General features: G+C 38.9%; 1 protein-coding gene across 2 annotated transcripts; it reads right to left on the bottom strand.

Moving 5' to 3' along the window:
* Window positions 1-897: 897 nt before the first annotated feature.
* Window positions 898-27,268, bottom strand: Hmmr (hyaluronan mediated motility receptor). Of its 2 annotated transcripts, none has more exons than XM_075941310.1 (18): window positions 27,073-27,268; window positions 24,016-24,114; window positions 23,058-23,137; window positions 21,856-21,903; window positions 20,425-20,613; window positions 18,916-19,002; window positions 18,726-18,826; window positions 14,626-14,700; window positions 14,024-14,199; window positions 13,476-13,624; window positions 11,698-11,912; window positions 9,338-9,454; window positions 7,684-7,830; window positions 7,224-7,376; window positions 7,028-7,127; window positions 4,849-5,025; window positions 3,215-3,374; window positions 898-2,464 (listed from the first exon to the last, which is right to left on the bottom strand). In XM_075941310.1, the coding sequence occupies exons 1-18, from the start codon at window positions 27,116-27,118 to the stop codon at window positions 2,445-2,447; spliced, it is 2,139 nt and encodes a 712-aa protein (XP_075797425.1). In that variant the 5' UTR covers window positions 27,119-27,268; the 3' UTR covers window positions 898-2,444. The 2 variants fall into 2 exon arrangements, with proteins under 2 accessions (XP_075797425.1, XP_075797424.1); XM_075941309.1 differs by having other exon boundaries at window positions 3,215-3,377; window positions 27,073-27,265.
* Between the last annotated feature and the right edge of the window lie 77 nt (window positions 27,269-27,345).

Here is a 27,345-nt window from a genome sequence, read left to right as displayed (position 1 = left end):
AGAGTGTGCACTTATTTTGCAGAAAAGTATGACTGTATAAACACTAAGACCCACATATGCTTATAACCAGGTAACTGGTTATGACTTGCTCATGGGGCAAGACAGGAACTCCACTGAATTTTCACTGAACCTGAATAAGCCTAAGAATTCTGTGTTTGTGTGTAGGAATGAGGACCGGGAAATCAGGTGTGGTCCACTATCACTCTTCATCTGTTCCTTGAGGGAGGGTCCCTCCCTAAACTTAGGGCTTGCTGTCTTTCTGACTAGGCCAGGAGCCAGCGAATCCTAGTGACTCTCCTGTCTCAGACCCAGGCATGTGTCAGGCGTGTACCGGATGCCTGGCTTGTTACATGGGTACTAAGACTCAAACTCTGGTCCTCTCTCCATCTCTGAGCCCTGCCTTCAGCCCCAGAAATGATATTCTGTGGATAGTGTCATCACAAAGCCAGTAGTCCACAAAAGACTGATTATTCTGATTTCCTTGTGTATATTTACTATGACTAAAGGCTATAAATCTCTACAGAATACTACAAGAATAGAATAAATAATATAAATTTTCAATGTTTAAACCTAAGTAAAACTAAATATGTAGTCTTGGCTGTATTGTAATTTAAAAAGTAGTATGACAGAAAGAGGCCATGTGGGTTTTTTTTTTGTTTTTATTTTTTTTTTTACTTATTTTTGTTTTTTGAGACAGAGTTTCTCTGTAGCTTTGGAGCCTGTCCTGGAACTAGCTATTGTAGCCCAGGCTGGCCTCAACTCACAGAGATCCGCCTGCCTCTGCTTCCCAAGTACTGGGATTAAAGGCGTGCGCCACCACTGCCTGACAGGGTGGTTTTTTACTAGGGGAAAGAGAATGGAAAAGGAGGAGAAAGGAAGGGGAAACCAGCTTCTGGGGACGGGGCAGCACAATAGAAGAGAGAGGCAGAGAGAGGGGTGGGGAGACAGAGAGACAGGCAGAGAAACAAAGAGAGCGAGACCGAGAGAGAGCGAGACCGAGACAGACAGAGAGAGAGAGAGAGAGAGAGAGAGAGAGAGAGAGAGAGAGAGAGAGAGAGAGAGAGAGAAGGGGGGGGGGTCAAGGCCCAGCTTTTAAAAGGGAAGGTAGTGAATGTGCACAGGAGGTGCTCTTAGTGGCTACAGCTGAGGATGTAACCTGTTTGGACCCCAAGGGCAGGTCAATACAGATGCCTAAATACTATAACAGGCTAGACTGGGACTAGCTATATAGACCAAGCTAGCCTTAAACTCATCATCTGCCTCTACCTCCAGAGTGCTAATGATTAAAGGTGTGTGTCACCCTGGCATAAATAAAACTTTAAAAGAAATAAATAAAAGGTATCACCTATGATTCTGAGATAAATTAGGACGGAGGTAGACACAAATACATCTTGAACAGAACTTTATTACATGAAAATTGAATTACTGTTTGGCTGTTATGAGTGTCTATATATTCAGAGAATATGCAGGTGACAAATTCTCTAAAAATCTAATATGTACAGTCTTTCAGATTTCCTTGAGCCTGGGCATGGTGGTGCTTGCCTTTAGTCCTAGCAATTGAGAGGCAGAGGCAGGTGGATCTCTGAGTTCCAGGTCAGTCTAGTCTACATAGGGAGTTCTTTTTTTTTTTTTTGGTTTTTCGAGACAGGGTTTCTCTGTGGTTTTGGAGCCTGTCCTGGAACTAGCTCTTGTAGACCAGGCTGGTCTCGAACTCACAGAGATCCACCTGCCTCTGCCTACCGCCCAGCTACATAGGGAGTTCTAAGACAGCCAGAGCTACTCAGAAAAATCCTGTCTCAGAATATCTAAAACTTAGCAGGCTAATTTTTTAAAAATGTAGCTTTGTAGGCCGAGCTACATGCTTTAGTTTAGAACTAGGATAGAGCCAAAGAATCTGGGAATGATTAAATAATTCAGTGACTTTGATAAAAAAGAGGTTACTGTGGAGTTAAGGTGCCTTTATTCTGTCTGAAGTGGGAAGAGACTGATGACAGGGAGACCAGAGTGAGCATGATAAGTAAATCAAGCAGAGGCACAAGCAAGCCAAAGTGCTGCAGTCTTTCCACTCTGCATCACAATAGAGAGAACTCTAACATCAAGTTACAAACACTGGGGGAATACAGAGTAGAGGGGAAATCTTTAATACTGATCTTAACAAAATGTTGATTTGACGTAAGCTGCAAAGCAAGTAAGATGGTTCAGAATGAGATGAGAAAAATTAAAAAAGATTAAAAGATTAAATTGATACATAATAGAAAATAAAATGTCAAAAGACATCTTCATAACAAATGCTGAATGTCTTTCCACATATCTAAGAATGGGCAGTAGAAACAATATATTATATAATATATATTATAAACATAATATCAGGAATAATGAAGAGAATAATCTTCAACATGTATTTCAAATGTATACTTCCATGATCCTTAATGTTACATCAGAATTCAGCAGCAGTTTGTGTTGCCTGAAAAGAAGATCACAACAGGCTATAAGTATTTTAGGTTAAAACTACTAACCGATGATCCAGGTTATGGATCTAACTCAGGCACAACACTTACCTAGCATGTTCAAGGGTCTACATTCAAATCCTTGAAAACCAAACCAAACCAAACCAAATTCCTAAGTCATTAAAAACTAAAACCAGACCTATGTTCTTGAAGACAGAAGAAGCAATGTTCACATTCTATACCATATTATAATATATATATACATATGTATTATATCAATACACATGCACATACACAATTGCAAGTAATCAGGACTTAACTGTGAAATATTTAAAGATTCCATCAAAAAATTATTTCTCTAAAATTGTAATATAAAAAATTATGATGGATCTAATACACACTTAGGTTACATTGTGAGTTTTGTACAGAGGGATTGGCCTTTGGCGAGACACATGCAGTATAGAGGGGATAAGGAAGGAGGGATGTTAGTACAAGCAATAAAAGGAAGACTTGAAGGAAGATGTGGTCTGGATGGAACTTGAAGGACAGGACATCTAGATGTGCAGAAGCAGATAAAGGAGGAAAGTAGCCTTGATACATCAATCTCAGAAAGAATTTCTATATTAGAAGATAGCAACACAGTTTCATAGTTTACAAAAAAGATAAATCACTAAACTACTCTGAAAGCAAGACAGAGAGAGAGAGAGACAGACAGACAGACAGAGAATGAATGATGACAGGTATATAAATACATAATTTTTTTTTACCTTCTTTTAATGGGGTCTTGAGGACAAAATTCTCTTTACATTCATGGTGAAAAGCCTTGGCAGGGTCAAAGTGTTTGATGCCCAAAGCTTTATTCAACTCTCCCTGAAGTCTGAGTTCATTTTGTTTCCTTTTAAAAAGCTGAGATCGGAGTTTTGACACCTCCTAGATAAGAAAAACACAAATAATCACTAAAATACAGTGGTAAAATGTGTTATCATTGTTGCAGACATATTCCAAAAAGTTGCTTATATATCATAACTAATGGCAAAAGTAACTCTTACACATTCACAAAAGATTTAATTACAAAGTGATTTGGAACAGTTCATACGAAGTAAACAAAGCATTTCAAATTTTCTTGTCCTTCTATAGTTATGAGTATACTTTTCTGATCAAAAGTGAAGTGAAAATAAATTGCCCTCAAATCAGCTTTTGGCTTGACAGAATTAACACTCTGTGGTAGGCTTCCTAGTAAAACTAATTAGTATAAAAAGGCAACCATCATATTCTTCCTCTAGAAATGGTCCTCTTAAAGCACAATAACCAAGAAAAAATTAGCTATTCAAAATGATCCGCAAGCTCACTCCATACTAGAAAGCCCATCGCCAAAAACACAGGCTTTCCTTCTCCCCAGCTCCCGAAGACTCCCACCCATAAGCCCATTTGCCAGCAGCTCCTACTTGCTGAGGTGAAGTCCACGGGCAAATGTCTTCTGCTCAGCTGCAGTTGTGCAATGGTGTTCTGCAAACACTGATCACCCTAGCTCTAGCTCATAACGGAGATGCAAGAGCGAGAGAAACGGAGGCTATTTCTCATACCCTTTCCCTTCAAGTCACTAAGAACCATGGCTCCAATGGCAGAGGTGGCACCAAAAGAGATTAAATGGCTCTAGTTTCAGTTCTAAAGTCCTAGCTCAGTGTGCTCAAGGGGAGTAAGACAGAGTAAGACAGATGACAGCAGCGTCCTGGAGTTACAACAAAATACTGCACGAGATGGCTTACAGCTCCTGCGTATATAGCAGGAAGAATCAAATCAACATTCAATAGATAATAGATAACTATATACTCAGGTCTACAGCAGAACAATTCATAGCAGCCAAGCTGCAAAATAAGCCTAGATGTTTATCAGCAAGTGCACAGATTTAAAAAATGTGAATATGTACGTAAATAAAATATAAATTGACCTTCTAGAAGGAAAAAAGTTAAATAATCATTTTTTGAATATGACTTATCTTCATGTATTTACAAAAAAGAAATGGTTATTGTGTAAATAGAGATGAACGTGTAAAACTTTATACAGTCAACTAGGTGGTGGTGGGTGCACACCTTTAATTCTACCACTTGAGAGGCAAAAGCAGGCGGCTCTCAGTGAGTTCGAGGCCAGCCTGGTCTACAAAGTGAGTTCCAAGACAGGCAGGACTACACAGAGAAACCCTGTCTCAAAAAACCTAAACAAAGACAAACAAAAAACATTTTACACAGTCAACTACAGCAGCAATTATAAAGCTAAGTAAAACTGAATATCCATCCAGTTCAACACTAAATAAGTTCATTAATTCTCACATGCGTTCTCCCCTATAAATTGCTCAGTTTTTCTAGTTTTTAGTATATCTGAATACAAGTGTTATTTTACAAACCGATTTGAGTTGGCTATTTTCGTCTTTCAATTTCACAACATGCTTGATTTTTTGCTTTAGATTCTGGTGACCCAGGAGCTCTGCATAGGAATCTCTGATTTTATTTAGCTGTTCCTGAGTTGCACCACGTTCATTCAACAATGCCTGCCTCTCTGCTTCAAAGGCATCCAGTTGTTCCTGGAAAAGACACGTGTTTGTTTTTAATGAATTTGAGACTTAAAATTGTTAAACCTGTGCATCCTTCTGCCTCTGCCCTAACACCAGTAATTAAAACCATTTGTGACTACATCTGGCCTAAAATCATTAAATCTTATTAAGTTCATATAAAGCATAAAGATAAACAAACAAAAATAACACACCAAGCAGTATTCACACTTTTCTTGAAGGCTGTTTAATTTCACTAAGAAAATCCTTTAAGCTTTGCATTTTTTACTTTAAGTATCATCAAAACAGAAAGCAATAAAGATCCATCCAGCTGTCTTCTTTTTTTTTCCTTTGAGACTGGGTTTATTTGTGTAGCTTTGGAGCCTGTCTTGGAACTTACTCTGTAGACTAGGCTAGCTTCGAACTAAAAGAGATCCTCCTGTCTCTGCCTCCCAAATGCTGGGATTGAAGACATGCACCACCGCTGCCAGGCTAGCCAGCTTTCTTAATCTATCAGTAAAACAGTCAAGTCACCTTTGTAAACAGTATCTGCTTCCAGTCCAATTAGACCTTTTTTTTTCCTTTCTTTTTTTTTTTTTTTTTGTTTTTAGAGACAGGGTTTTTCTTTAGCTTTGGAGCCTGTCCTGGAGCTAGCTCTTGAAGACCAGGCTGGCCTTGAACTCACAGAGATCCACCAGCCTGTCCCCAATACTGGGATTAAAGGCGTGTGCCATTGCCGCCCAGATAGTATTTGTGTTTTTTTTTTTGTAGGCGTTTTTTGTTATATTTTTGAAATAAAAGGTGTCCATATGTAGACTTGGCTGTCCTGGAATGCACTATCAGGCTGGCCTGAACTTTATTACCTATCTTTGCCTCTTGGGTACTGGGATTAAAGGCATCTGATACCATGCCCACCACCTTTTCCTTATAAAAAGACCAGGTTATTGCCATGTATTGTGGACTATGGCTATAAATTCTCAATTCAGAAGGCAGAAGCAGGAGAGTCAGGGATTCAAGGCCCTCCAGCTACGTAAAAACTTGGAGGCCAGCCTAGGTCTCAAGGACAAAGGATAGTCAGGCGCACGGGCAGAGTCGTAAGGACACAATTTGGGAATTAAAAGAGGAGCCCTTCAAACCCCAGGCCAGGCTGCTTGGCACAGCAAGTACCAGGCCAGTTTAGAGCACAGAGCAAGACTCCCGTCTAAAAACCAAAGGACAAAATATAGTACAAAGATCAGTATACTAACCTGAAAAATACTGAGATAGATCATATCAGAATACACACCACCAAGTAAAACTGATGTTCCTATCAAGAGAGCCTTCAAGACGACTAATTACAAGCTGTTTATTAGAAAGTACTTTTTAAATAGCTATGTTAAAATTTTATGACTACGAAGTTTATTAACTGTATTTCAATAAAGGTGAAAAAGTTATAAATAGTAAATTTTAGCCCTTAGCTTTTGGTTTCATTGTTTTCACATAGTGCTGGGAATTCAACCCTGGACTTTGTATATGCCAAGCACCCTACTCATCCCCAGATTAAAAAATTTTTTTTTTGAGACAAAGTTTCTCTGCATAGCCTTGACTGCCCTGGAACTCATTCTGTACACCTGGCTGGCCTCTAACTCAGAGATCTACCTGCCTCTGCCTCCCAAGTGCTGAGTACCAGATAAAATTTGAAAACTGTTAACATGCAGTTCAGTTGTAACCATGACTACATAATGAAGAGTAATACAGAAGCAGCGAGTCATAGCCAAGACTCACAGGAAAGAAATGCATTCTTAAAATAGATCCAACTAAGTTTATTTATTTTTGCTTTACTTTCTGTGTATGGGTATTTTGCATGTATGTCTGTGTACCACATGGCCATGGAGCCTGAAGAAAGTGTTGGATCCCCTAGAATTGCAGTTATAGGCAGTTGGGAGCCACCATGTAGGTGCTAGGTTTGAACCTGGGTCCTCTGGAAGAGCAAACAGTACTCTTAAACCTTGAGTCATACCTCCAGCTCACGAAAAGTTAATCATAAGCAACACACCTGAAAAGGTTTAGTCTTGTTATAAAGTTCTTCATAAAGGAGCCGCCATTTATTACTTTCCACAGTTAACTCTGCCACTGCATCTTCTTTCTCTGCTTTCCTGTATGGGAAAAGTAAATTTAAAAATTATCTTTTTTCAACTTATTAGAAAAAAAACAATGCATTACACGGCACTCAAGGTCTAAGCCTGAATTACCTTGTCTCTTCCTCTTCGAGTTGCTTCTTAAAGTCTTCATCCTGTTGTCTGAGTTGATTTTGCAAATCAGTTATTTTCTTAAGAGATGAAACTGTGATTTCTTTAATTTCTGCTTCTTTCAATGTTGATCTGTTCTGCAGATCTAGAAGCATCCTTGGATTTGAGAAAAAAAGAATCCACTAATTATCTCACAGACATTTTAATTTTTATCCCTTCTTTTCAGAGAAAAGAAACACAAAGCAGTAGGAGAAGTTCTTAAAAATTTCAATTCTAATTGGATGTGGTGGGAATTTGCCTTTAATCGCAGCATTTGGGAGGCGGAGTCAGGCAGATTCTCCATTTGAGGCCAGCCTGCTCTACATAGTAGGTTTCAGCCAAGAATACATAGTGAGTTGAGACCTTGTCTCAAAAAACAAACAGAAAACTTTTTTTCCTTATCTGATGTATTTGTGCTACTCACCTTGCGTATTCTTGATTTGTGTTCTCAGCTGTCAATATCTGATGCTGAACGTCTTCCACATTCTTCTCAGCCATGGCTACTCTTTCTTGTAGAGCCACGTTCTCCAGCTTCAGCTCTTCCATTTCTTTAAGGGTCGATGTTTTATAGCTTATTGGAGAGAAAAAGTTAGACACTTCTTTGTTACTACTGTACACATGACAAAGTTTAGATCTTATATACTTCTTGGCAGACGAAAAAACCTTATTATCATGTGCTCACGCAGGTAACAACTCAGTACTCTGAAGTAAACACTAATGAGTTTACATAACATTTTCTGTTTAGGAGTCGCTGGCCTGAAGGTATATGTGAGCCACATATGTGCAGTGTCCAAAAATCCAGAATATGACATCTGATATCCAGATCTAGAGTTACAGATGGCCGAGGCACTCTGTGGGTGCTGGAAATCAAACATAGGTCCTTTGGAAGAGCACTTAGTGCCTTTAACCACTGAGCCCCCTCTCCAATGCTTTTGACCTTTTTTAATAAAGGAGAAATTAGTGCCAGGGTGTGGTAGCACACACCTTTAATTCCAGAACTTGGGAGGCAGAGGCAGGTGGATATCTGTGAGTTGAAGGCCAGTTTGATCTACATAGAAAATTCTAGAACAGCGAGAACTACAGAGAGACTGTGTATCCCCACACCCCCAAAAGTGGAATAGGAAGTAGATAGGGTAGGAGTTGAGGGAAATGAGCACTGTATGAAATAACACTTATGAAAACTAGTGCTACCTCAAGAGGATGGACTGAGAGGAAGAGAATTTTGTGCTAAGAAGGTGCTGGGAATGAGTGGTCCTTGAGAGGTAAAGAAAAATGTGAGGGTCAATTGGGTTGTTTTCTTTTCTAATTTATGCATTTAAAAATGACTTCACATCAAATATACAATCATATTGACTGAAAACACCTCTAATTTTCTTTTTTGCACTCTGAGACAGGGTCACACTTTGTTGGGCTAGAAATCACTCATTATCTAGTTCATTCTGGCCTCTACCTTACTGGAATTGTGCCTTAGAACTCCCGAGCAAAGGAGTGCAGATGAGCTGCCAACCCTGGTCAAGAAAAATTAAGGGACAAGGAAGAAATGATACTATACGGTCACTTAAGGCTAAAAAGGCTAAAATATTAGCTTCCACACAGTCGAGCATTCCTGTAACACCAGCAATCAGAGGCTGAGGTAGGACTTCCATGTGTTTGAGGCCAGTCTCAGATAGTACCAGGCTAACCAGAGCAATCACAGCAAGAGAGTGTAAGGAAGGGGTAATGGTTGGGGGAGAGGGAAAGAAAAGCAACAAAGAAACAGGAGACTAAAGAATTAGTGAATAGTCAGGGGGATAAGATAACTATCATGAAGATCTAAAAGCTTTTATTTTTTAAATGATGTTATCCGGAAAGTAGATGGTGCTAAAGGTTCGCGAGGGTTTGAAGTGGATGGTAGGAAAAGAACACCAACCTACGTGTAGTAAGATAACGAGATGACACTAGGTGCCCATTTACAGCCAGTCTTTATGGAATGTAACGTAATGGCAGTCATCCTCTATGGATTACTTCGTTCAGATTTCTGTAGGTAAACACATCTCCCCACTCATACATTCCATAGTGAACACTACAAAGAAAAATACCTTTCCAACTGAGCAGTAATGTCTTTAAGATCTTGCACTTTATCATTATACCTCTCCTGTAAAGTCATGGTTGCATGGATGTGAGCAGCATTACTTTTCTCAAGCTCAACTTCTTTCCTAAGAACAAGGAAAAATTACAAAAGATCATAAACTGCACCATGTATCGCATAGCCTCATCTGACAGTTTCAACAATATCACCTCTCATACGTCCTGTATTTGGGGATAAACCTAACTCTCCCAAGTCCCAGGACAACAGGACCTGGTGCCTTCTATTGATCTATGATGGGCCTACAACACTGGTTTGTTAATCTCTGTGTACAGATCCAATTGGTCCTCCAAATTTACTAATATCTCAAGATTGAGATATTTGACCAAGTAAGAGGAGGGAATGTAAGACTTTAAGACAATCCTGAAGCCATTTTTGACTATTCTGAATCCTCTCAGCCTCTGTGCCATAGTGCTTCCCCTCCTCCCCTGGGAACCAAGGACCTAACAGCTACACTCGCACGTACTCAGTTCCTGAACAATTACCCATATATGTATGTTTTGGTTCGGTCCCCTGGGAAACGGGGTCAAAATGACCTCTTACCTCATCTGATTTGGCAATAGGTCTCCAGTCAATTATTGGTAATAGCCCTTTCGAATAAGCCAATCAATCAGAATAATCAAAGAACAACCCCACTTGCTTCTGTGGCCCCTTTAAAAGTAGACTGTACCAGCTATTCGAGGTCTCTTGGCTTCCCGAATGCTGGGGGACCCTGTCATGACAGAATTAATAAAATCCTCATGCTTTTGCATCAGCTGTGGTGTGTGAGATGGTCTTTGGGGGTGACTCCTTCTCGGTGTTTGGACGCTAGAGTCCAACACAACCTCGTGACCTATGTCTGTCCCTGAAACCCATGGTAGGGAGGAATGACTACTGAAATTTGTCCTCTGATCTCTACCCATGCCTAGACTCACACACACCACACATACGGGCTAACAATAACAATACATTTCAAAAATATTTTTAAAGTAAATAATAACAATTAAAAATAAAAGAATAAAATTGCTAAATTTTAATTTAAATGCATTTCCAGCATGTGCTGGAAAATAAAGTTGAAATAAAAGGACTGCAGTAATATAAAATTGATACAAAACCATGAGACAGGCCAGGCGATGGTGGCGCACACCTTTAGTCCCAGCACTCGGGAGGCAGAGGCAGGCGGATCTCTGTGAGTTCGAGACCAGCCTGGTCTACAGAGCTAGTTCCAGGACAGGCTTCAAAGCCACAGAGAAACCCTGTCTCGAAAAACCAAAAAAAAAAAAAAAAAAACCAAAACATGAGACAGTTTTTCTTTGAATAAGAATGCTGTTTTTGAATGCTTACCAGCTAATTCTGATTGCTTTATTTACTTATTTATTTTTTGGTTTTTCGAGACAGGGTTTCTCTGTGGTTTTGGAGCCTGTCCTGGAACTAGCTCTTGTAGACCAGGCTGGTCTCGGAACTCACAGAGATCCTCCTGTCTCTGCCTCCCGAGTGCTGGGATTAAAGGCGTGCGCCACCACCGCCCGGCTGATTGCTTTATTTTTGAGAGAGCACTCCATTCTACAACACAGGCTGGCCTCAAGCTCACTGCGGTCTTCTTGCCTCACTCTGACATGCTGGGATTACCTGCATGAGCCACTATAGCTTGGGACCATTTTGTTTTCTGATTCTTAAATGAGGAAAGATTGGCTGAGGGGAAAAAGCCACTGTCAACCTTGGTGATCTGAGTTACATCCTGAGGTCCCCACATGGTGAGAAGAGAAGCAACTCCCAAAAGTTGTTCTCTGACCTCCACATGCATGCAGTGATGTGTGCCTGTCCATGCTGATGTGCACACGCATGAATGAATGGAGTGTCTGGATTCTCTCAAAAAAGATATTTAACAAATGGAAAGGTTAGATGTTTTCAAATATAATAAAAACTGTTTTAATGTGGATGCCCAGACTTTTAGAAAATGTAGTAGCAAACACTAGCTTTTGGCTTAGAAAAAGGGTTTCCTTTTGTTGCTTTTTTGTTGTGAGACAAAATTTCACTATTAAAGCCCAATACCTTGAACTCAATGTGCAATTCAGACAAATCTCAAACTCATCATCCTCCTGCCTTAACCTCTTGGGTCTGGGGAGTAAACATGTGCTAGGCAACTCTTATTTTGACTACCATGCCTGTTTACATATATGTGTGTGGTGTACGTATGTGAGCATATGTATACTCGTACCACGTGTTCCTCTGTATCTCTTCCTACCTTCGTGCATATACTCAGGTGACATGAGAACTCTAAGGAAACAGTTCATATTTCCCGTCCTGTGTAGAAAAGACCCCACTAACACGTACTCTCTCAGAAGCTCCTCTAGCCGGCTCAGTTGTTCGGCAGTCGACTTTGTCTCCTCTTCCAGCTGTTTGACCAGTCTTTCACTCTGTTCCTCCTTCTGCTGGACGGCATCTAACTCCTCCAGGGCAAGTTTTAGCTCTTCTCTAATGACAGTCTTCTCTGAAGCCATTTCCTCTTGAAATGAGCAGAGCTGCTGCTGAAGACTAGCAGACAATTCCTGCATTCAGACAAAGAAGCACAAAATAATTAGATGTGGCCTCAGGACCTTTCTTGGAGACAAGAAATGCAATACAGATCATGAAGTATGGCAAATAAATTAGAAAGTTTAAAGGAAACACAAAAATATACATACTATATTCACTTTCCCTATATTATATATTATAATTTAATACTGTGGAAAATATAATTTCTAGCTTTTTTAGTGAAAAACCATCACACAACTTTCTTTATATCTGCTTTACAACTGGCTTATACATACTTCAATATACTCTAAATTTATTTACTTTTATCTTGTTAATAAATATGATCTACTTCCTATGCATAAAATGCTTCATTTCCCATTAGATAACATTAAGAGAAAAAAATAAAGTCATTGAAGACTTATTTCCCTATCTACATAAAACACAACACAAATCTGTCATTCAATTCCTGACATTAAATTATCGTGATTTTTTTTCCTTTTATTTTTGATTTTATTGAGCTATTAATTTTTCTCAGCTCCTCTCTCTTCCCCGCTCCCCTTCAACCCTCTCCCATGGGCCCTATGCTCCCAATTTACCAATCTACTCTATTTAAATATGATAATAAGTATATTATGATCTCACTGTTTAATAAAATGTTTCCGTTATAGGATACACATTTCAAAGTTTTATAAAACATTACTATTGAGAACAAAATTCTAGATTTTAAATGAAATTAGTATAAGTTTTCACTAATCCCTATTCCAATCTCTCTTTTTCCTTTCCAGAGGTAACTTTTGGTTTAGAGTAATTGCCCATATATTTTCATACATGCCATACATTTGGGATGGGGGGGGTCTATACTACATATTCTGTGTATGTTAAATTTTTTTAAAATCATAAAAATAGTTGATATCTTTCCAGGTTAATGTATATTAACCTATTGAACCCCTTTTATTGTCTACTGCCCCCAAATATCCATCACATTAGTGCATGTCCATCCCTATTGATTCAGCCTTCCTCACAGTATGACAGTGAAATGGTTAATGAACATCTCTAATCCACTGATTAATGGGGGAGAGCCTCTTTCCATGTTTACAAGTAATCGGAGTGTTGTGTTACAGTGTTACAATTATCTACTTCTATTCCCCATAACCATGTTTTTTTGTTTGTATATTTTCATGGGTTTAATTCCCTTACTGATATGTAAAATTTTCTTTATGCAACTTTCATTTTTATATTGTTTTGCTTTTTCCTAATGTTAGACATTCTTTTTTTTCCCTTAACTCTTAGGAATCTTTATATATATATATATAATATTGAGCTCTACATTTTCTCTGCTCCCCTCCCTGCTTCTCCCCTCCCCCCTTCAGTTCTCCCCCAAGGTCCTCATGTTTTCAATTTACTCAGGAGATTTTGTGTTAGACATTTTTTTGAGGTAATTATAAATACCTATCTTGTCTACTTGATAAAACGTATACTAGTATCTGTGACTAAACATTCAAAGTATACACAGAGAATTTCTGATAAAAAGGAGAAATTATGATATAATTAGTAGTTTTTTTTTAAAAAAAAAAGCAAAAATACATGTAGTTAACTACCTTCTCTTGCTGTAGAAGTGACTCTATTTGCAATTCTTTATGTTGCAGCTTTTCATATTCTTGTTTTTCCAGAACAAGCTTCTCTGTTACAATCTGTATCTCAGCACTGAGACTTTCAGCCCTTTCTCTGTCCTTGTTGACAAGATCGTCTATAAAAGGAAAATACGAGGCATTCCAGAACTAAATACTGATGTTAAGGGGCTTAGTTCAGCTGATATTTCACCCCATTGCTGTAGCACACTATATAGAGTAAGTGTTTCCTAAGGGGTAAGATTATAGTCATTACCTTATTATATATGCTACACAGAAAGGTTAGTTTTGAGTTTACACTAATTATGAATGGCCACCCAGGGTAGAAGTCGTCAAAGAATATAACATGTTGAAATAAAACAAACACTGTACCATTAAAAAAACTTCCCAAACATAGCACATGGACTTTTTTTTGGTATTCACATAATTATGAAAAATGTTGCCGTCATACAGACATGCATTTTTTATAGACAGCACCCAGGCCTTACTGAAGTAGAACAACATCAATAGCACAGTACCTCTTTCCGTTTCAAGCAGCTGACATTTAACAGTCAGGTCTTCTATTTGCTTAGAAAATGTGAGGGTTTCCTCAAGAGACCTCTGAAGACTTAAAATCTCACGATCCTTCTCTTTCAGATCTTCTTCTAACTGGGCAATATCGAGTTTATATTTTTCCACTTGATCAGATGCACAACTGCATTAAAGAATATTTTGAAGAGAATTCCTGTTTAGGTACTGGAAGAACATATTCAAGAAAATAAGGTCCTCTTGTTTTCTATGAGCAAAACAATTTCGAATTTAAATCCAGGGCTTCCCAAATGCCAGGCAACCCACAAAGTTATTTCCCAGCCAGTAAAGTCATTTTCTTTTCATTTCAATTATTTATAAATTCAATGTTTATGTTTTATCTGCCTGGATGTCTGTGTACCACATGATGTGCAATGCCCACAGAGGCCATCAGATAAGATTCCCCTGGAGGTTGGTGTTACATATGGTTGTTAAGTCACCATGTGGCTGCTGGGAATTGAACCCAGGTCCTCTAGAAGAGCAGCCAGGTCTCTTAACCACTGAGCCATCTCTCTGGCCTGGAAATTAATTTTCAAGTTACTATTTATATTACCTAATTTCTTCGATGTATTCTAAGAGTTTCTCTGTTTCAGATTTTTCATCAATCTGTTCTTTCTCTATGGAAACACTGGGGAAAAAAGGAAATAAATATATATGGTTTGTTTACGTAATAACCATGCATAATAATTACTAGATACTAAATACTATTATGTCAGGTAAGGTAACTCCAGAGGTCAATTTCTACCTTAAATTTCATGTGATTTTTCAGGTTAGCAACTATGATCAACACAGGTAACTAGATTTTATTTACACGAAAAAGCTTTCCAAACACACTCTGACAAAAGATCTATGATAAGAACAGCAGTATAAATTAGAAATGGTCATATTTTGCAGCTTTCCTAGTTTGACCAACCCAAATCATATTTTGTATGCTAAGAAGCTTCCATTCCAGGTTGTACAGTATTCGATTACTTATGTGATTTAGGCTCTTCTACTTTGAGGGAAGAATTAGATTTAAACAGATACTTCATAAGAGAAGATATATAAAGTCTATAGATATAACAAATTATTGCCAGGTCATATAGCACAGGCCTGTAAATCCTAGCAGCCTGAAAGGCTGAGGAAGGAGGATCTGGACACTGAAGACTTCCTGGGCTACATGAGACACACAACTTTGTTTCAAACAGGAACAACAAAGACAAATTAGCATATAGCACCATTAGAAAGGCTGAAATAGGCCAGCAATATTAAACACTATGAATATAGAACAAATCTAAGACCACACTTGGCTACAGGTTATAAAGCGGCACAGTTGTGTGCATGTGATGTATGTGTAGATGTGTTTCTGTATGCATGGATGAGTGAACACATTTGTGTGTGCATGTAGGAGTCTGTGTATGTGATGTGTGTGAGATATGTTTATGGTAGTTGTAACTCAGTTTTTTTTTTTTAAGGTTATAATTGGACATGAATCCTATCTTCCTATACCTGTGTTTCAGTTTGGGTTAGTCAACTATTTCAATACAATCATGCTAGCAGAACAAGATCTTCCCTGTTCATCAAAACTGAAGATGCAAAAAAGGAGTTGAAGGTAACACATTCATAAGGTTAGAGTATGATTATGACTTAACTTAAGAGGTTAAGGAAGAATTAGGAGGTGGTGGCACACGCCTTTAATCCCAGCACTCAAAAGGCAGAAGCAGGTGGAGCTCTGTGAGTTCAAGGCCACAAAACAAGTTCTAGGACAGCCAAAGCTGTTATACAGAGAAACCCTGTCTCTAAACTACCTACCCTCCACCCCTGAAAAAAAGAGGTTAAGGAAGGCAACAAAGAAAGTATTGAGGAAACAGTCATAGCAAATACAGCTTTCAGAGAAAATTGGCTAACAATCTACTATAGTCTTAATAGAGGAAACAATAAAAATCAGAGCAGAAATAAGATGGAGACTAAAAAGTTTACTCTGTAACCAAAACTACTGCATCTTACCCCTGACTCTTCATCAACCCCTTGCAGTTTTGTTTTTGTTTTTTTGCTTTAAAGTTTCCAAGGACCCATTCCCAGAGGCCTACTTCATTTAGCTCTGCCCAGCCTCCACAAGGTTCCACAGCCTCCCAGCAGCATGACCAACTGGGATCCAGTTCAAAAGATGAGATTGTATGGGACATGTGCCATTTAAACCACAACAGAGGTGATCATTTTCTATAATACAAATTACAAAATACTGACATAAAACCTTACAGGATATAAGTAATTCTTTATATTTATAGAAGAGTCAATATTGTTATCATATTCATACTCCACAAAGTATCTTCAGATTCAGTGCAACCTCTAACAAGATATCAAAGACATACTTCACAAACCAAGAAATAAATCTATAATTTGTACCAAACAAAAGACCATACAACCAAAAGACACCTTGAGCAATAGGCAATGCAAGAATGACTACACTCCATGATTTTATATACTACAAAGCTACTGAAATGAAAATACTGTGTTTGTGTAAAAATAAGACAATTGGATAAATCGACAGCCTAGAGCCAAGAGGGAAACAAACAGACCCACAGCACATGCACTAGAGACAGAAGAATCCTCATAAATGATGCTGGGAACATCATGTATCCATATGCAGAAAAATGGGAGTAAGCCCCTATAACCCATCAGCTTCTGAAGTCAATTCAAAAGGGCCTAAGTACTTAACACTCAAAACAACAATACTACTAGCACACATTCTGGGGAAATGCTTTAGGACACTGAAAATAGAATGGCCAAACCCTCAAAGCAGAGAAAGCAAAAGTAAGAATAGATAAATATAACTACATCAAACTAAAAATATTCTGGATAGCAAATACTGTATGATGAGACCACCTACAGAATTGGAGAAAATATTTGCAACGTGTATCTCTAATAAAGTTATGATATTTACATTATATAAGGAACTTTCAAATTTTAATAGTAAAAGTTAACCTAATTTAAAAATAGGCAGGAGATATAAATGGACATTTTTTAAAAATATACAAATGGCCAACAGATAGATGAAAATGCTTAATATCATTAATCACTAAGAAAATGCAAATCAAAATCAAGTATTAATTTGCCATAGAAAGAATGATCATTAAATAACAAAACAGACTCATCAGGTTGTATTATATTTGTATATATAACACACAAACAGGTAACAATCATAAAGAAAAAAAAGGCTATCAACTTAAAAGTGTGGGGGGTGGTCCATAGGAATAGTCGAAAGGACAGTACCTGGGAGAGACTAGAGGGAAAGAGAAAGACTGGTTTTGGAGGTTAGAGAGATGGCTCAGCAGTTAGGAACTCTGGCTGCTCTTGCAGAGGACCTAGGTTTGAGCACCCACATGGTGGATCACAACCACCGTCTGTAAATATAGTTTCATGGGATCCAATGTCCTCTTGATCCACACACCAGGCATGTATATAGTCAAATACATACATACAGGCAAAGTACTCATACACATAAAGATAAATAAATAAATTTTTTAAAAAGTCTGAAGTTAATAAGTACCGATAAGGATATGAAGAAAATAAACTCTTGTACACTGGTGGTAGGAAAAAATTTGACATAATTATTATGGAAAACAGAACATAGGTTTTTCCATAACGAACGACAAAACTGAAAATAAACTACCATAAGGTCAACAATTGTGTCTGTGGGTATATAGTCAAAGGAAACAAAGTCGCTACATGGATGTAATGGCTACACTCCCACGGTAGCCTCAGCAGTTCTCACACAGCTATGACATAGAAGCCAAGGACACCTATTCAAGAGACAAACTGATCCAATGACATACAGTGGAATAGTACACAGGCCTATAAAGAAAGCAGAATCCTTTCGTGTAACATCATGGATGGAACTAGAGTTCATTATGCCAAGTGAAACAAGCAAGGCACAAAGACAAATACCACAAATCTCACAAACTAGTGGAATTAAAAATTAATTATCATAAAAGAACATAGTTACTGAAACTTGGAAAAAGAATAGGGAAGAACCAGCATGGCGCTAGTTGGTCAAGAGAACTTTTTTTTTTTTTGATTTTTCGAGACAGGGTTTCTCCATAGCTTTTGGTTCCTGTCCTGGCACTAGCTCTTTCTAGACCAGGCTGGCCTCGAACTCACAGAGATCCGACTGCCTCTGCCTCCCGAGTGCTGGGATTAAAGGCGAGCGCCACCACCGCCTGGCTAAAGAGAACTTTTTTTTTTTTTTTTGGTTTTTCGAGACAGGGTTTCTCTGTGGCTTTGGAGCCTGTCCTGGAACTAGCTCTGTAGACCAGGCTGGTCTCGAACTCACAGAGAGCCGCCTGCCTCTGCCTCCCAAGTGCTGGGATTAAAGGCGTGCGCCACCACCGCCCGGCTTAAAGAGAACTTTTGATCAATGAGTTCTAATACAGAAAGGAGGAAGAAGCTGGCATGCCACAGTAACATGACTCCAGACTGAGTTGGGAATAACTTAAAAAAGCTAGAGTTCTTCACTATAAGGTAATGAGGGGATTCTTATATTTAATTTGATTTCCTCATTATACAATGTGTATTTACACTGAAACATTACTGAACTTTATTAATACATATAGTTTGATAGAACACTTTAATAAAGAAATCGTCACTTAACTATCCTTTTCCTTTCCCACTTACAGTTTTCCCTCCAGTTGGACTATTTTCCCCTGAGACTCCACAAGGTCCCTCTGAGTGGCCTGCAGCTTCAGCTCCATGCCTTCGTGTTTCGCCATCATACTCTGCACACAGAGACAACTATTTTAGGAACTGAGAAGCTCTTAGGTTCCCAGAGACAAGAGACGGGATATACACCAAAGGTAGCACTCACCCTCATCTTTGTTTCTCTTTTATTTCTAAGTTTCATCAACTCCAGGCTCAGAGCTCTCATACTCTTTTGGTGAGCATCTTCAGAAAACTACAACAAACATAAAAATTCAGAAATATTTTCTGCTAAGTCATATGTATAATTACGTAAGTCTGGGTATAGTATCAGATGCCTGTAATCTCAGCACTTGAGACACAGACAAGATGACCAAGAGGTCAAGGTCAGCCTGGGCTTCATAAGACCTTGCTTGTCTCAAAACAAACAAACAACAAAAAACCCAGAAGAAGAAGAATTACTTAAATACTAAATAATGTGCCTATCACTGGAGTTATTATGTGTAATATACTTTGGCAGAAAAAAGAGCTTTACTACAACAAGTACTGACTGTACACCAGTACTGATTTTTCCCTTTTCCCTTGACTTCCTGGTTTATTTTTGAAACAGTCTAAGTCAATTGTTTTCAACCTTCCGAACACTACAACTCTTTTTTTTTTTTGTTTTGTTTTGTTTTTTTTCGAGACAGGGTTTCTCTGTGGTTTTGGAGCCTGTCCTGGAACTAGCTTAGCTCTTGTAGACCAGGCTGGTCTCGAACTCACAGAGATCCGCCTGCCTCTGCCTCCCAAGAGCTGGGATTAAAGGCGTGCGCCACCACCGCCCGGCTACAACTCTTTAATATAGTTCCCCCTCAACCATAAAATTATTTTCACTGCTACTTCATAACTGTAATTTTGTACTGTTATGAATTATAATGTAAATACTTTTAGAGATAGAGGTTTGCCAAGGGTGTTGCAATGCACAGGTTGAAAACCGTTGGTCTAAGAGGTCACTTACTATTAATGCAGGGTTTAGACAAACCCCAGAAAGACTTGTAGAACTGTTTGCTAAACTAGTCTCAGCTGCTTGGGATACCTGAAGTATACAGGATATGGGGCCTAATCCAGGCCTTCTAGGTCAGAATCTCTCTTGGGCTCTAATACACTTTTTATTCCAGACATAAAGAGCATAGCCCATCACAGGCACTGAATAAATGATGAATTCAACTGAACGATGACTTCCCTCTATGTTTGCCATTGGTTAATGGAACCATTGTACATTCTTTAGAATCTATTAGTACATTATTACTTATAAACACAATTTATGTATTGAGTACATTCATTTTATTAATCATTTCTAAGTCCTATAATAAAGTAGGTAAAAATAATCCTACAACAGTAGGCTAATATTTAAAGCACTTAATTTAATAGTCACAGCAGAACTAATGGTTTGCTGGTGTTTACTACATTCTATTCAAAACCTTACTTGCCTTCTTGAAATAGACCAGTACTTAGCACAGCAAACCATCACTCTAGTTTGTGTGGTTAGGTCCAGTGAGAGCAAAAACTCCTACACCTGTGCTGTAAGTGAATAAACAGCCTCAACTCCACTTGTGAGTGTCACAAGCTTAAACTACCAAACCACTCGAATGTGAACGTAAGCACTATTCAATGTTGTGTTCTTATGAGGTCCAACTACCTTAGATTTGAGTAGCTCGTTGGCCCTGGTTAGCTCAATAAGCCTTTTTTCCAGCGAAGCATTACTTGCAGAAAGAGATGTTTTCTCTCTGAGTGCTACATTTAGCTTTGCTTCTGTCTTCTCCAACTCAGATTCCATATCCTGGATCCGTTTGTCTTGAGCACCTCGCTCCTGTAAAAGAACGCGGATCTGGAAGAAAATGAGAGGATAAATACATGATTGATCGTACCGGTACCAGAAGCCTCAACCCTTCTAGGAAACGTACAATTTGATACAGTGTTCAGATATTCTTTTTCTACTTTCTGTTTGAATAATCATATTTACCTTATGAATAGACTTTAAAGATGTGCACTGTAAATTCTGAATGATTAGTATTTGAGAGGCAGAAGCAGGCAGACTCTGTGATTTTTCAGGCCAGTCTACATAGAGAGTTCCAGGCCAGTAAGAGCTACATACCCAGTTTCAAACACACACAACAAAACCACAACAAAACCCAATAATTTTTAATTGACATAAACTTATAAGTGTAAGATAGTTAACTATTTAGTCACTTAAAAGCTGTAAGAATTCTTGTTTTCCCTGGTCCTAATTACACAAATTTAAATTATAGCTTGAAGTGCTATATGTTTCTTATTTCAGGAAAGCCGAGTCCTCAGAAGAACTTAATAGGCAGAAGTGAGCCATGTTTTTTTCTCTCTACTAGTTAACCAAGAGCAAAACACAGAAACTAATATTTGTCAGAATATTAGTTAACAGAAACACAGAAACAACACATTGAAAACGTTTGGGGAGGGTTTGCTGCTCAAACATGAGGGTTGGCGTTTGGAGTCCCAGAAGCCATCTAAGTGTCAGTAAAGGGTTGTGGCCCGCTTGTAATCCTAGCACTTCAGGTAGAAACAGATCTCTGGAGTGAGCTGGCTGAGCTAGCTGGGCAGACTAGCTGAAAGGGCGAGCTCAGGTTCTGTAAAGCTCTGCTTCAATACTTAGGGTGGAGAGCAACCTAAGACGACGCTGGCTTTTCCATCTATGCACACATGAACATACCATGTAAGTATGCATACCACACACTGATGCAAAAAAACCAAAACAAAACAAAACAAGGAAAGTATGGTTAAAAACTTGCCAACCTAAAATTTGATGCAAATAATCAGTCCTAATCTTGGCAATGTCACTCACTCATCAGCAATGTCACTAACTCAATTATTACACGTGTATCAACCATAACATCCTCATTGCCATCGATCCTCAATAAAGACAGGCAATATTAAATTAAATGAGACAAGGATCCATTCCCTAAAGGCTCTGACATGAATGACATGCTTACCTCACTGCAGAACTACTCAAATTGCTCCACAATATTAGCCTGCAAATCTATGCAATCCTCTTTCCACTATTCCATTTATTCCCCAGTAAGCTGAAAGTATGGCTTACCTCTTTCTCTAATCTCTTCAAATCTTTATCATTCTTCTGAGGCTCCTTCTGTTTAAAAGTCAAAAAAAAAAAATTATGAACTTCAAGCCACAAATATCAAAGCCCAATCTGATATTTAATTATTTATATTTGGTCCTTTTTCAAATTAAAAAAAGAATTCATGTGTGTGGGTGTTCTGCCTGCATATATGTCTGCAGACCATGTGTGTGCCTGGTGCCTTCGGAGGCCAGAGAGGGATACTGAATCCTCTGGAGGAGTCATATAAAGTGTTGGGAATAGCCAAGTGGGTTCTGGGAATTAAACCTGGGTCCCCTGAAAGAGCAGTAACTGAGCCATTTCTCTAGCTCCTAATTTTTACTTTTTTACGTCAAGAACTCACCCTGGCCTTGAATTCACAATCCAACTTTCATGTGCTGGGATTGAAACTACAAACTAACACACCCATTTTCATATGTATTGTAAATACTGTAGAGGGTTATGACATATTTTATAGGAATTTTTCTGATAAATAAAATGCGCCCCCCTCCCCCCAGTTTTTCAAAACAGGGTTTCTTAGTGAAACTCACTCTTAGACCAGAGTGGCCTCGAACTTACAGATATCCACCTGTCTCTACCTATTGAATGCTGGGATTAAATGGGTGCACCACCATTGCCTGGCTAAAATGTTCATAAAACCTGAAAAAATTTCAATTTTCTAATTTCAACCCATTAGAAAAATAGCTTTCCCTTTCCTTTACAGCAAAAATAGAGGTCTATGATGAAAACTTGTGATTCTGATTTTTTTTAATGGCATTTATTTATCTATGACATAATTAATCTTCACATAATCTTGTACATAGCAGCCTTTCTGACACAATGGAAGAAAATATAAACATGGATGTTTATACTTCATTATATACATCATTAATAATAACAGGTTTGTTATGTGTGTTTCTAAGTTGACATTCATTTCAAAACTGGTAGCCTTTTCTACTGGAAAAGGTCTATCATTTGGGGAGTCTATGCTTAATCATACAAAACTCCAATTCTAAGTGCAAGCACCTGAACTCAGGTCCTCTAAAGAGCAGTAAGCATACTCTCTAGCTCCAACTTACATATAAATTTGATTTACACACTTAGCCATTTTAATCAAACACAGTGTCTTGCAGGTATATAGTCAATGACATAATGAATATACCAACAGTCTTATAAACATTTCTCACCTTTGAAACCAAAGTCTTTCCTTTCTTAGATGAAGCAAGCAAGGTAGTATCTTTGTCAACATTAAGATTTTGTTGAGATTCTGAAAAAAAAAAACTAATATGACCATGGTTGATGTATGTTTTAACCACAAACAATAAAATTTCCAAACTTCTCATTGCAGACAGTAATTGAACAAGATAAGCTTTTCCTTTTGATTGTACATTTCAAATAATTACTTACACAATTATTTGTTATAGACCTAAAATCTTCCTGATATTTTTTTAAAGATTTATTTATTTTGTGTATATGAGTGCTCCATCTGCATGTATGCCTTTATGCCAGAAAAGGACATCAGATCCCACTACAGTTGGTTGTGAATCACCACGTGGTTGCTGGGAATTGAACACATGACCTCTAGAAGATCAGCAAGTGCTCTTAACCTCTGAGCTATCTCTCCAATCCCCTTCCTGATATTTTTAATTTAAAAAACTTTTTAAAAAAATATTAAATTTGTCCATGTGTTTGTGTGGGAGTATGTGTGTGTACCTGAGTGTCCATGTGTTTGTGTGGGAGTATGCGTGTGAACCTGAGTGTCCATGTGTTTGTGTGGGAGTATGTGTGTGTACTTGAGTGTTTGTACCCAACTGAGGTCCTCTGCAACAACACTATGGGCTTTTAACCACTGAGCCAACCCTCCAACTCCTTGGCAGTCCCAATACTCTGACAGAAAGGAAAAGCAATTATCCAAAGGGAAACTACCTATCTGCAAATATCCTGCATAATTTCACTTGTAATGTACAGTCTGACCATGAAAAGAAAACATTCCTTACTTGAGTCTTTCATAAATAAACCAAACAATGATATGCAAACATACTTTCAGCCATGAAACTTTAGAAATGCAAAATCATTTTAAAATGTCAACAGTATTGCTTATGTTAGGCTATAAGACTGTAGAATCATTGTTTAAGGACCCATTACCTTTTTGGTTTTTAAATCTTTGTGATTTCTGAAAAGACACTGGTCCTTTAGTTACTTCTGCAGTTTTAACATCATAGGCTCCTGGGGATGGAGCACAACCTACAGAAAACACATAACAGCAATGCATCACTTAATGTTATCATTTTATTACCACCATTAACAGATTAGCAATACCTATAATAAGTATCTACTATCTTTCATCAGAAGTTCCTGCGGGTATTCCACCCCTGGGCAAGCGGTCCTGGGTTGTGTAACAATGCATGCCATAAAAAGCAAGCCATTAGCAGAACTCCATCTGTGTTTCCTGACTTGGTTTGCCTCTAGGAAGCCAATAAACCTTTCCTACTCTGTTCCCCACAGTCACTGTTGATGAATTAAGATAATTTATTCCAGAAAACTTAGTATTTCCCAAGATATATTATGTTTTTGCTTAACAGTCTTTCTTCCCTACTTTTGTTCTCGCTCCACAGTATTCTACTATGGAACTCAGGCTCCTCCAGAGCTCACTATATATTCTAGGCTCATCTTGAATCCCTGAGTCTCTCACTTTAGTGTCCAGGGTGCTCAGGTCACATGCAGCGTGATGCCTAGCTCCAGTGTACCTTCCTCTATCCAGCACTTTTGCCCTCTTTGAAAGGATGGGCCAGGTGGTAGACGAGGGTACTAGGACTCAACATGCTTGAAGAGTTTTTGTTGTTATTTTTTTAAACTCTCCCCACCCACTTCGGCTCCTTGCCAAATCAAGCGCAGTATGGCTTAAGCTTTTGCACAGAAACTTCTCTTAGAATTATCAAGCAAAGGAGAATAGCCCCGTTTTCTGTATTCAGAGTGGAAACCAGTAGGACCCAGGAGAGCCTGTCAGTGCAGTAAAGCCAAACAGCGTGCAACACAAGCACTTTCTCCCATTTCACGTTAGCCTCGAGGAATAAACCAGATGGGGGAAATACAATTTTGGACTTCTTTTTTTTTTTTTTTTTTTTTTTTGGTTTTTCAAGACAGGGTTTCTCTGTGGTTTTTGGAGCCTTTCCTGAAACTAGCTCTGTAGACCAGGCTGGTCTCGAACTCACAGAGATCCGCCTGCCTCTGCCTCCCGAGTGCTAGGATTAAAGGCGTGCGCCACCGCCGCCCAGCATAATTTTATCATTTTATAAATACAAAACCCTATAGGCTTTCTAGGAACAGAGTCCTTGGCTTTTTTATGCATGCAGACCTAGGCCTGAGCACCAAAAATCCGCCCAGTTAGAACACAGCTGCAGCTAATGTAGACGACTGTGTCAGAAGAGACTTTAAACTGTGTCCATATATTCTGGTTGTACATGTGTTTGAATCTCTTACGACATAAAAATCTGTTAGTCCAAGCAGGCTTATTGTAGCAGTAGATATTTACTCTCAGAAATATGCCTGCTTGTAATTAATATACATGTTTCCCACTAACCCTCAAGAATTTCAAATAAACACTTTTGATTCTTTATGGATTTCAAGTATTTGGAGATTAAATATCTCATTATCTTGGATTTTTTCTTCTTCATTCTAAGTATCTATTATTCAATTAACTTTTCTCATGACGCAGACAGCTGATTACTCTTGTGCGTCTTGACTTTTTAAAGAAACTCTCATGTGCTATCACCCTATTTAAAATTCTATGTGTGTGTATTCTGAAAAAATTAGGACTATGAGAGCATTACTAGAAAAGTCAGAGGTGTGCTAAGAGATGGTGGCACACGCCTTTAATCCCAGCACTCAGGGGGGCAGATGCGGGTGGATCTCTGTGAGTTTGAGGCCAGCCTGGTCTTCCAGAGAAAGACACCCCCCCCACACACCTCAAAAAGTCACAGAGACAATAGACCTCTGCTATTACAGACACAATTCATTTATTTGTAAACTGTGTTATTTATTATTCACAAAGTGGCTGCAATTGCTGCCTTGATTATCATTATTTTTTCATGGATTTCTTATCCAAGCTGCTATCTTCTAACCTAAAACAAACAAATCAGCTGACGAAGTCATGGGTTTCTGCATGCAGTTTTTATTACATTAACTAAAGCCTTCAAGCTTCCAGACTTCTGCATTTTCCAGTTAGTCACTTAGAACTCATAGTCCAATGTCAATTTCCTATGCTCTGCAGAACCTAAGTGTTCGAATACCTTTTACGTGGTGTGGCCCTTGAGCTGGACGAATCTGCTAGTCCCTTGACCTTGAGAGTGGAGTGGTGTGGCTAGAAGTCACAGACATAGACCTGACAGATGTTACAATGTTACAGAGGATACAGCGTGGCCTTTGATGGCCAATATAGTCAGAAACTCCCTCAACTTCTCATTTGTAAAGAATGCAACTTGGGTACTTTGCTCATCTGGCTGCTTAAGGGACTAAGTTCCAGCCCTTAGAACAGGACAGTTGTACAGTTAGCATCGATCAAATCACACCTAAGGCTCCCTGGTTATTGTGGGTAGACACTACAGTGGTTAAGGACACAGGATATATCAGCGGAAGCCTGGGTTCCCATATCAATTTTGTCAACTTAGCTGTGTTAACACTGAGCAGATTTCAGTCTCATTTTCCTTAAAACTATTTATTTGTTGAGAGGGGTGGGTCACTGACAATCTTTGTAGCTCAGGCCACTGGGCCTGGAAACATCTAATTCTTAATGGTGAAAACATTAAAAATTCCTTTAGCCTAACTTTTTGGACACTATCACCACCTACACTCAATTTACTGTACCACCAAGTACCAGTGTCTAAGAAAGAAAGAAAAGTCTAAGGAAAATAACACGTAATGCCTGCCAATTCTCATCCCCCTTCAACCAGCTATAGTTTCACCATGGCGCTGACGGCTTATTGGTAGAATTTCCCTCTTGAAGGCTCGCTGTTGTCGGTCGGGAGACTCTGTTTTACTCGGAGCCACATCCCTACCATCCTGTACAGCCCTTGCCAAGTGTTTACTGCACTTATTTTGAGAAAAACAAACACCATGCCAGCCCTACTCCGGCTTCCCGCCGCCTGAGGAAGGATCGGTGGAGGGCGCGTCCCCTTCCCACCCTACTCCCGCACCGGTACGCACCCGAAGGGTCATTGAATCTTTTCAGGGGCGCCTTAGGAAAAGACATTCTGACAGCCGGACCAGCCGCGGCCACCAAACGCCTCTACAACTGTCCGCTCGCCGGGATTCAAATTCACGCCAGCTTCCCCGCGTCGGCCAATCAGAAGACAGAAACCTAGCCGAGCCAGCCGAAAGGGGCCGAGGAGCATGCGCACGAGGTTTGTGCCGCGTCCAATCGGCAGGACTGTAACTTTAAGCCGACAGCCAATGACAGACTGCTGCTGGTCGCCGCCG

Source organism: Microtus pennsylvanicus, chromosome 11, assembly GCF_037038515.1.
Source record: "Microtus pennsylvanicus isolate mMicPen1 chromosome 11, mMicPen1.hap1, whole genome shotgun sequence".
NCBI lineage: Eukaryota > Metazoa > Chordata > Mammalia > Rodentia > Cricetidae > Microtus > Microtus pennsylvanicus.
This window is presented reverse-complemented; position numbering and strand designations above follow the sequence as displayed.

Excerpts from the sequence above, each read along its gene's own strand:
- Hmmr (XM_075941309.1), bottom strand. The coding sequence starts at position 27,118 with ATGTCTTTTCCTAAGGCGCCCCTGAAAAGATTCAATGACCCTTCGG. Across the intron at positions 24,115-27,072 it reads AAGATTCAATGACCCTTCGG|GTTGTGCTCCATCCCCAGGA; the intron begins GTGCGTACCGGT and ends TGTTTTCTGTAG. Across the intron at positions 7,831-9,337 it reads ATTACTGCTCAGTTGGAAAG|CTATAAAACATCGACCCTTA; the intron begins GTATTTTTCTTT and ends CTCTCCAATAAG.